The sequence below is a fragment of the Camelus dromedarius genome, chromosome 2 (genome assembly GCF_036321535.1).
Source record: "Camelus dromedarius isolate mCamDro1 chromosome 2, mCamDro1.pat, whole genome shotgun sequence".
Lineage (NCBI taxonomy): Eukaryota > Metazoa > Chordata > Mammalia > Artiodactyla > Camelidae > Camelus > Camelus dromedarius.
In genome coordinates this window covers 54,088,460-54,098,847 of record NC_087437.1, presented here as the reverse complement: position 1 = coordinate 54,098,847, position 10,388 = coordinate 54,088,460, and the positions used below count along the sequence as shown (strand labels likewise).

General features: G+C 44.4%; 1 protein-coding gene across 1 annotated transcript; it reads left to right on the top strand.

The window, feature by feature from the left end:
* The first annotated feature begins 7,910 nt into the window (after positions 1-7,910).
* On the top strand, positions 7,911-9,448 carry SST (somatostatin). The gene is made up of 2 exons (XM_031453028.2): positions 7,911-8,154; positions 9,082-9,448. Exons 1-2 carry the CDS (start codon positions 8,017-8,019, stop codon positions 9,292-9,294), a joined length of 351 nt encoding a protein of 116 aa, XP_031308888.1. The 5' UTR covers positions 7,911-8,016; the 3' UTR covers positions 9,295-9,448.
* The last annotated feature ends 940 nt before the right edge of the window (positions 9,449-10,388 follow it).

Below are 10,388 nucleotides of genomic sequence, written 5' to 3'. Positions count from 1 at the left end.
CCTGTCGGTATCTACAAATCTCGAACTCCCAATAACTCAATTAAAAAAATAGCAACAAAAAACAAAAAAACAAACAAAACCAAACACTGGTCGAGGAAATGAAGGAATGAATAAAATCCTGCCCTAAAATTGTCTTCTACCAGTTGGCCAGCAGAGGGCAGGAAAGCTCAGTTTTAAGAACATCTTCCTCTAGAGAGCTGAAGCAGCCGGGTTCAGTCATGGCCTTGAGGAGCAGGTCCATTGCGTCATAGCATTCGGAAATGCACAGCGAGAAAAAGATGGAGACACAAAGCGTGAAAGCTCAACACACGAATCCCCAAAGCTTTCTCTATAGGATATCAGGGAATGGGGTTTTGCTTCAGGCTGATGGTGAGACAGAGGACAGAAGCTGCCAATCTTACGTGATTTCAGCCACTTGGGTGGAAGGGAGTCAAGGAATTTCCAGTGCACTTGTAGCACAGAAAGAACATCCAACAAGAGAACCAGAGGATCTGTCTCTGACACTCGTTGTGTGGTTTTTCAGAGACCCTTTCCTTCTCTTGGCTTCAGTTTTCCTGTATGGAAACACAGGTGTGTGGCACTCGGTGCTTTTGAGGGTCCTAGTCTGTGGACGGATCCACTTCTGGCCCCTGTCCTGCCTCTGCCCTTAGCTCTTGGGGTTGTGCCCAGGAAGTCAGTAAAGCAGGTGCTCTGGTCCCGACAAGGGTAGTCCCAAGTCAAAGGTGGGGAAAGAAGACAAAGGGACACAGAGCAGAGTGAGATGAGAGAGGAGCCATGGTGGGCAGTGGTGTGTGACCCCATCATTTTCTAGAAGGGTCGAGCCCTTAATTCTACTTGCAGACTAGAGATGAGCTCTCAAAAACTACAGTCAGAATCTTCTAAGCTGAATCCCAGGCATCTACGCTTTTAAAACGTTTCCCAGACAAACTTGGTGTGAAGGCAGGGCTAAGATCCACCAGTCTGCATGAGTGCTCATTGTCCGAGTGTGGGAAATTGGAGCTACCATAGGGATGCTTTCACTCCATGGAGCATATCTGTGTTTAGATAGCCCTTATCAGGCTGTTTCAGAGCAGAGTTCTCGGGATCCCCCCGAAGAAGAACTTCGCCATCTATCCTGTACTTTTTCAGGGACAGGACTGTTGGTTTCCGGCCTCCTTTCTCAGACCCAGCTGGTCAAGACAGCTCCTCCCCTGCCGACTGCACTGGGAAGGCTCATGGAAGATCTGAGATTTAACACCTTGTTTTCAGGAGGAAAATAGGTAAAGAGAACTGAGAGGTGTTCTCTAGGTGGCCCAGTGGGCAGAGCCAGTTCAATTTCATTTCACTGGGGAGCCCTGAGCAGAAGTCATAGAATGACAGCGGAGTGGCAGACAGGGCTCTGACATCAGCCAGCTATGCACTGACTGTCTAACCTGAGGCCTCCATTTTCTTGTTTGCTTGATATTAACACACTTAATCAAATGTGAAACCCTGCACAGAGGTGAGTTAGCAGTACTGTTCACTCCTGCTGTGGACCAGGGACACATGTCTTCTTCAGTGGTCGATGGATGTGTCCTCCCAAGGCCTTTCAGTGAAGTCCCTGATGTTTTCAGTGACTATATTAGCATGTTCATGTGACAACTTCAGTTAGTTCTTAGCAGGTAGGAGCAATTACATTAACATGTTATGGGTTTTTTTCTTGCTGAAGCTCAAGGGATGACCAAGGGATCAACAGGTGTGTGTTCCTGAAAGTATCAGCTCCCTAGGGTTGGGGGTCAAGTGATACTGTCCTCAGTTACCTGAGGTTCACGATGCTTGTTCTACGTACAGAATCCACAGGGACATCTCATGTAAGGAGACAAAGTTTGTCTCCAACTCAGACAACATTTTTTCAGCAACTACTCTGTGCTTCACATGTTTATGGTCTCTGAGGAAAATATAAATATGACCAAAACAAGGCTTCTGCCCTTAGAGATAGAAAGGAATCTGTGAAGGTCTCTAGTAGACACACAAAAGACATACTTTGGAGGCCATATTGGTTCTAAATGAGGAGCTCTTGGCTTAAAATAAACTGTATGATGTTAATGGTCTGAGATGGGTCCAAGGTATTCCAGGTGGAGGGAAGAGCATGCACATAAAAATGGATGTAAGAAACTGCAGGGTGTGTACAGCGAAGGACAGGGGGCTAGGGGGATGGGATGAAGAGTGACACAGAGGGAGACTGACCTCAGACCAGGGTCTGCGGAAACAAGATTGTCAGGCTGATGTATTTGTATTTGAACTGGTTGGCACTGGGGAGTCATTGAAAGCTTCTGAGCTGGAGAGTGACAGGATGGAGACCAGATAGGAGCCTACTGCAAGGAGACGAGGCCTGATGTGTCACCACTCACCCACCCATGGGCTTCATTCAGTGACCCCTTCACTCTTCATTATTTAATATGATGACTTTAGGCCAGGCTTTGTGGAAGTTGGTGAAAGCTAATTTGGCAGGAAAGTCTGGCTTGTCTACCCCCAGCAGCTTTAGGGGCACGAGCTGGGACTCTTCCTGCTGAAGTCCAGCTTAACAGAAGCTCTCAGAGAATTACAAGTCCTCATTCGCATGCTTCATGGAGGTAGGCTTCTATAGAAAAAAAGGTCCTTATGGTATCCTCACCCGAGCACACTTGCCCTTGGGCAAGAGCAGTCTCCATGCTCACTCCAGCCTGCCCCCACCCCCAGCAACGCACGCCAGTAAGTCTGCCCTCTACTGGATGGGTCACTTACTCCAAATTGATCTCCTCCCAGTTTTACTTAAATCAAAACCTGCCTTTAGGCAGCTATAGGCTAGAAGACAATTCTACATAGAAATTCACACTAAAGTGTTAATAACTATCAAGTTTAAGTGCACTATGTCTTTTGCACTAAGGAAATGTACTAAGGAAAAGTATATAGAAGTCTAATTTTTTAATAGTTTAATATACTAATTCTAATGAATGAATTTCAGCACCTATCTGCTGCATTTCTGTGAAAGGGATCTCCTTGGACCTTCAGGTCACACCTACAGTGCCCTCAAGAGGAAGGCCTGTCTGCCTCATGGGGTCAGAGTATCAGCGGGGACACTCCAGCTTCCAGAGGCTGGTTCACTGAGTGTCACCCCTTGGTGTAGGCTGACAGCCTCCCTCTCAGCAGCAATGACAAAAACAGGACTTTACCTTTTTTATCACACTATATGGATAACCAAACACTTTCAATTACACTGTCTGATCTGATTCTTAAATCATATTTTAGCAAAAGCAAGGATTATCAGGCTTATTTTAAGCAAGAGAACACTGAGCACTTAAGTCGAGGACCTCAGACATCTGGTCCAGGGCTTTTCCCATTATTCCATGTTGCTTCTCTTCACTTCCTCTAATTCTTTCTGCTGTCTGGGAAATAAAAATGGTTTTTATTTACAAAATGTCCAGGAAAAATCTTTGTCAGAAATCCACTTCTTGCACCCAGGAATTCTTGGAACTTGAAATCATTGCAGGGAATGTCTAGATCACTTGTTTGAAATTGTTGGCAGTTTTTCCTCTTGTTTTCTTAACTTGAGATCTGCATAAACCATCAGCATGTCTTGTCAACGCTACTTCAAAATAAACTTCGAACCTAGCCAGTCCTCACCTTCTTCATGGCTATCACTTGTGTTCCAAACACCACCTTCTCTTGTTTCAACTAGTCTGGAAAATAAAGTCTTCAATAATGTGCACAAACCACCTCCTCTTCCATAAAGATGGGCTCCAGGGGTTGGCTGCTCAGGTTGGAAGTATAAAATGCCTTTATGCCAAGTCAACCAGCTGGACTATGGGTGTTTAAGGGAGATTATGTCTGTTTCATCCTGGCTTTTCTTTTCTTTTAAATGGCTCTTAAACTCCTAAGTTATTTTCCTGAATCTCCTTCTGCTCTCCTACAGTTTATTCTCCACTTGGCAGAAGGCATTGCTTTTAAAAAAGTCAACTCAGGTCAATCCCTTGCTCAAAAATCCTCCAATGATTTTCTTCCCATGATCTTCAAGGCTCTCTGTGATATGGTCCCGGCCTGTCTTGCTGGCCTCATCTCCTAGCCTTCTCTGATTCACCCACTCTGTTCTAGTTCCCTTGCCTTGTTTCTGACGTTAGAATGTACCAAGCAGGCTTCCACTACAGGGCCTTTGAACAGTCCTTCCATCTGACAAGGAAATGCCTTTATTCAGATATTTGCATGGCTAGCTCCCTTACCTCATTCAGGTCTCTACTCAAGTTGTTCCTCCTCTGAAGGGTTTTCCCCTCACCATCGTGCTTTATATGTTGCTTTAGTTCTTACCAACTTGAACATATATTAATTAATTAATTGATTGTTTATGATTTGTCTTTCTCACCAGGGCTTTGTTTATCTAGTTCACTACTATATTATCAACCTCTCAAGCAATGCAGATTCTCAGTACTTATTTATAGAAAGGATATGAGGGAATCAGTTTCACAGATGGAGTAACTGAGGTCCAGGATGGGAAAGCAGGTCAGTAGCAGCAAGACACAAGAGCAAGTTTTCTTTCTAACAGGCCTGTGAAAATGCCCACTGCACCCAACTTCCTCCCTCCTGCTCCATAAAAGTCAGACTCTTCCAATATAAAGTTCTCATTTTGAGAAAGAAACAGCATTTTAACATCACAGTGTACTGTGGTTTGCCTCTTTATTTCCTCCAACTTGAACTTGTTGATTACCAGGGCGGGAAGGAACCACAAAATTACCTATCAAGCCTTTTATTTTGCAGATGAGGAGACTAATGCCCAGAAAGGAAGCCTCCAACTGGACTGTGGCAGAACCAGAACTAGAACCAAGGTCTCTGGACTCCAAGTACAGTTACTTTCTGCTTCCCTGCCTTGCTTAATGTTAAACATATGTTTGCTTATAGATTTTATTGTTTCTTATTCAGATGAGTGTCTTCCCCTCATACTGGCAGGTAGTCACCCTCCCCAAATGCACATTTCACAGGGATGTGGGAAATCACATCCTGGCCTGATTGCTGCCTGTGAAGGAAGCCAGCATGCCTCCTAGAGGCACTCGTATCCCAGCTGCAGACAGCTCATCCAGGTGTTTCTGGCATTTTTGAGTCAGGGGAGGGTGAATGTTTCTAAGGACAATCAACAGCCTCCCACGACCTCGCCACTTTCTGCCTGTGTGCCCTTGTGTAAGACACCGTGCTCCCACATCTCAGTTTCCACCTCTGTGAGATGGGGCTAGCCTGTCCTGATGTATAGGATGAGAAAGTGCTTTGTGAACCCCAGAGGGCTGCATAAGGATAGGGGAAGTCATTCCTGGTGACCAAGGTCTAGGAAATAGGGTCCCCTGTTTAACCATGCACAGCTTCCCCCTCCCAGCGTTTGGGACTTGGGAGCAATGCCCTGGGGACTGGCTGTGGAGAGCTCAGTTTGGGGAAGTTTGAAATGTCTTTGTGCTAAATCAACCTTTACTCAAAACTTGCCCACAGGGGTGTTTAAGGAAGAATTTGTGTCCCCTTTTGTCGTGATTCTGCTTCTTTCTTAAGTGGTTCCTAGACTTCTAACAATGTGAGAATTATAAACAAAACAAAACAAAACAAACAAAAAAAAAGCCCAGAAGTGATCTCATCCACAGCCTCAGTAATTCGGCAAAGGTAGGAGGGAAGCAACCCAGATTTTACTATCCTCAAATAGGTACTTAACTAAAGATCATGAGTATTTTTTATGAGAAGCAGCTGAGAAGGATGGAGGAAGGAGAGGGAGGGAGTGGAGGCAGAGACTGGGAGGGTTATCGACAGAACAGAGCAGGAAGGGAGGGAGTCGTGCAGAGAAGGCAGGGAAAAAGACAGGTTGAACCAGGCCAAAGTCAGAAAGTGGCTGGGGAAAGGGAAGTACAGCAAAGAGGTTGAGGACGAGGAGTGAAGAGAGAAGATTGAATAAGGAAGATTCTGAGGGAGAAATTCAGAGATGGTTAGGAAAGGGAGAAAGAGGAAAGAGGGGAATGAGGATGTGGACGGGAAGGAGCAGGAGTCTGGGGAGGGAGGCAGAAGAGATCTCAGAGCACAGAGCGAAATGAAAGGGCTGCTATTTGTCCTTTGGCTGGCTCCTGTTTTAGGAAAACCCTCCTTTTCTACTCAATCGGGCTGCCAATGGCAAGTCCTGCGTGTAGAAGATGTGTGACCATTTGGGCGTGCCTGGAGACTGTTGGGTTGCTATAACTAGACTCCAAATCCCCAGCTACAGGCCTAGGAGAGTTCTGGGATTACAGAGAAAATAACACGTATTTCCTAGGGTTGTGTTCCACAATGCCAGATCCATTGCTGTCCGAGATTATTCCAACACACAAGTGATTTTTAATGCCCTCCTTGTGCTTAGCTTTGTCTGGACTCACCAAGCCCTGGAAGCTATAGAACTTCCTGCTGTGCATTTTCTTATTGCTTTGGCTTACAGACTCAAAAGGGAATGGTGACAATTATTCAAGCCATTCAGGACACCTCCAACCCCTCCTGATTTTTCAACACTGTGGTCTTGGTCTAAGTAATGAGAATACATATGTGATGCCTGGCTGGTGACAGGCTTGGTCAAGTTCTTTGCTTCACCTGGTTTCTGAAGATACAGTAATTTTTTTCAGCCTTTACTAGCTTAAAGTTTATAAAATGTCATCCCTTGAAGAGCCTGCAGGGATCAGTTAGTCCATGCCAGGACATTAGCTGGCCATTCCTTGATAAGGAATTATTTGGGGTGAGGGGAAGAAAACAAAAAGCTGCTAGAACTATGATCTAGACAGCAAACATCTAACCAGACCACAACTAGAACTCTAGAATACCATTTCTCAAACTTCCTTTCTATGCGTGTGGGGAGTACGGGAGTAGTGGATCTAAGAGTCTGTTGGTGCTTTCCCCACACAGAGACATACAATAATGGTCACATATGTTCAGAGGGTTCCTGGGCTTTTGTACATCCAGACTGGCAGTCCCTGACCTAAAACTGCACCTACCGGCCAGGAATCTGTTAGAAAACTCAGAGTTAAGTGAAAAGGACCCTGGCCTTGGAATGTGGAGATCTGGTCCAGCTGTGTACTATGTGAGCCAGAGAATTTCACTACCCATTTCCAGGCTCAGTGGCTCAAACTCTGAGGCTCAGTAGATGGTTTCTGAGATTTCTTTCTAGCTCCAAGTTTCTAGGACGAAAATGAAGTCAATCTCACTTTTTTTTCCATTTAACTTTTTTTTTTTTTTTTTTTTTGGTCACTGTAGAAGGGCAGGTAGACTAGAAGGATCTCAGGGGCTAAGAGGGATAGAGGATGAGCCTAAGGTACTTTCCTCCGCTGTAAGGAAAAGAGAAGTTCTTCTGGAGTCCCATTACATCTTAATCTACAAGACTCTTTACAGAGATAATGGAGAAAGGGATGATTCAGTCCTAAAATCCACATTCCACTCTCAAATCCGTTCTTAGAGGAATGCTTCTGAATCTCAGCTTGTCACATACATATACGTTTGCATTTGGTTCTCCTAAAATGTTTGCGTACGGTGATGGATAGTGTTGTCTGGACACATTTATGCGTATGCAGCTGAGTATGATGGTGCATTTGCTTCTCCGGGGGCTGAGTGAGTGTGTGTGTAATTGAGTGTGTACATATGCAAGTGTGTGAGTGAAATTTGGAACGTGTATGTGCGTAGCACTGAGTGAACATTAAAAGATTGTGTAGATGGTGTGGCATGTGTGGAATCATGGGGACCTGTCTGTGTGCGCGCAGGGTTTTGTTTTTTTGTTTTTTTTTTTTAATAAGCCACTTTTGATTGTGTAGCCTCCTCTCACTTCTGTGATTGATTTCACGAGGGTAATGGTGCGTAAAAGCGCTGGTGAGATCTGGGGGCGCCTCCTAGTCTGACGTCAGAGAGAGAGTTTAAAAGGGGGGAAACGGTGGAGAGCGCACAAGCCGCTTTAGGAGTCGCGAGGTTCAGAGCCCTTGCTGCTGCCTGCGATCTGCTCCTAGAGTTTGATCAACCGCCCTCCAGCTCGGCTTCTCCGGCGCCGCAGAGATGCTGTCCTGCCGCCTCCAGTGCGCGCTGGCCGCGCTCTCCATCGTCCTGGCTCTGGGAAGTGTCACCGGCGCGCCCTCGGATCCACGACTCCGTCAGTTTCTGCAGAAGTCTCTGGCTGCTGCCGCTGGGAAGCAGGTAAGGATACTCCCTCGACGCCTTCTTTCCCCTCCCCTGAAACCCCCAACCTTCCCTTAGCCTTGTCCCCGCTCTCTTGGGTGGACCTAAGAGGTGTTCCAGACGAGTGTCGGTGTTTTTCTGGGTCCCTCAGCTACCAAAGCTCTCGGGATAACTTTCAAAGTCCGGAATCCGTTTTTACCTCTTCTTTTCCTGATCAGCGCAGTCGGTCACAGTTCAGGTGAGTTCTTCGGCATTCAAGAAAATTTCAAGACACGGGAAACAGAGCTCGAAGGGATGACGGTATCTATCCCCGGTGCTGACCGCGGGAGGTGCTGACCCAGGTGCTGAAAGCGCGGACTTCTGAAGCGGCTGTCTTCCTAAGCTGTACCTTCCATGCAGCGGGGCTAGGGGCTAAAGGGCACTCTGCAGCCAGAACACAGTATGTTTAGGATTGTGAAAGATTTCATTCCCCAAAGATGACTTAGTAAAAACGGCAAGGAAAATCCCAGTATGAAGTTCGTGCTATGGAAATTGAGTGAAACAAACTGTTGGCACATGTTTTATCTTTGCAAAACTAACGATCTGCTATTTCTTTCTGTGTGTGTTTTAAACGTACAGAGGCAGAAAACGTGCAGGAACATTTGATTTTTTAAAGCTCCTTTGTGTAACTTGCTGATTAAAGCAACAGCCCTTGTTTTTATATCCTTAACTGATTTTAAGTGTGACAAAAATTGCACAGCTGTGAAAATTGGGGTTTGAGTTGCGGTTGAATCTTTTTATTCAAACTAGGCGTTTCCATTTCTTCTTCTCTATCACCCTCATCCTCTCTCTCTCTCTCTCTCTCCCTCTCTCTCCCTCCCTCTCTCTCTCTCTCTCTCTCTCTCTCTCTCTCTCTCTCTCTCTCCCTCTCTCTCTCTCTCTCTCTGTCTCCCCTACACCTTGCAGGAACTGGCCAAGTACTTCTTGGCAGAGCTGCTCTCTGAACCTAACCAGACAGAGAACGATGCCCTGGAGCCGGAAGATCTGTCCCAGGCTGCTGAGCAGGACGAAATGAGGCTGGAGCTGCAGAGATCCACTAACTCAAACCCGGCCATGGCACCCAGAGAACGCAAAGCTGGCTGCAAGAATTTCTTCTGGAAGACTTTCACATCCTGTTAGCTTTATTAATTATGTTTGTCCCTATAAGACCTCTGATCCCTCTCCTTCAAACCCCATCTCTCCTCCCTAATTCCCCCAATCCTCAGCAACATGCTCACATGAGAAACAGAAGACTGTAAATACAAAATAAAATTGTGGTGAAAATTATGAAAAACAAGACTGGTTTTTTATTGAGTAAAACTTTCTGTTTAATAATACGTGATTAACTTCAGTTGTGATTTCAGACAAGTTGTTTGAGATATGCACTCCAAATCTCACAGACACACTGTTTAAAATTCCCTGTGGTAATAAAGGTTATGTTTTAAGTGGTAACTCTGATAGTTTGGATCGTTTTAAACACAAACAATTTCAAATAATTATGAATTCTAATTTTAATCTAGTGATAACTATTGGAAAGGGCTGCTACAAACATCAATTACACATTAAATACATTTAAAATTATATGTTGAAATGAGAATTAGTATTCATGGGTAGGTAGGTTGAAATGCCCAACTAACCACCAGAGTTAGTGATATATGATATATAAAAATGATATATAAATAAATGATATATAAAAAATGAAAGGAAAAATCATTAAAAGTTGGAGCAAAGAAGCTGGCTTAATAGCTAAAATAAAGTTCTGAGGATTTAAAATGTTTATAGTTTGAGAACGGTTATCTAGAGAAAAAATATTGCTTTAATATCTTTTTTTGACAATCCTCTTTGTAACTGAATAAGGCTAAATGATAGTTTCTGTTTTAAATATAAGCTCCTAAATTTTTTCCCTCGGGGAAAATATCTGTTTAATTATAGGATTCCAACATGAGAGCTATGGGTTGCAAGAAACTTGTGTTGGGTCGTCTCACTGACTGCTACACTATCAGGGGTATTGAAGTAAAATATTGTCATTGCAGAACAACTGAAGGAGAGATTTCAAGCCTTCTTTTGATGTTATCAAAATGTGACTAAAATAAAGATGCAGACAATAATAAAAATACTCAGTACATGTCAGCTATTATTATTAGCATTATAATAATATACTAAATGGCACTGCTCACAACAGAGATAGAAACATTGCTCATTTAACTCACAAAGACCTTAGATAGGTGTCCCTT

What these genes read in the sequence shown, in the direction of transcription:
- SST (XM_031453028.2), top strand. Translation starts at nt 8,017, where the DNA reads ATGCTGTCCTGCCGCCTCCAGTGCGCGCTGGCCGCGCTCTCCATCGTC. An exon ending in CTGCTGCCGCTGGGAAGCAG is followed by an intron (nt 8,155 to 9,081) that starts GTAAGGATACTC and finishes TACACCTTGCAG; the next exon opens with GAACTGGCCAAGTACTTCTT.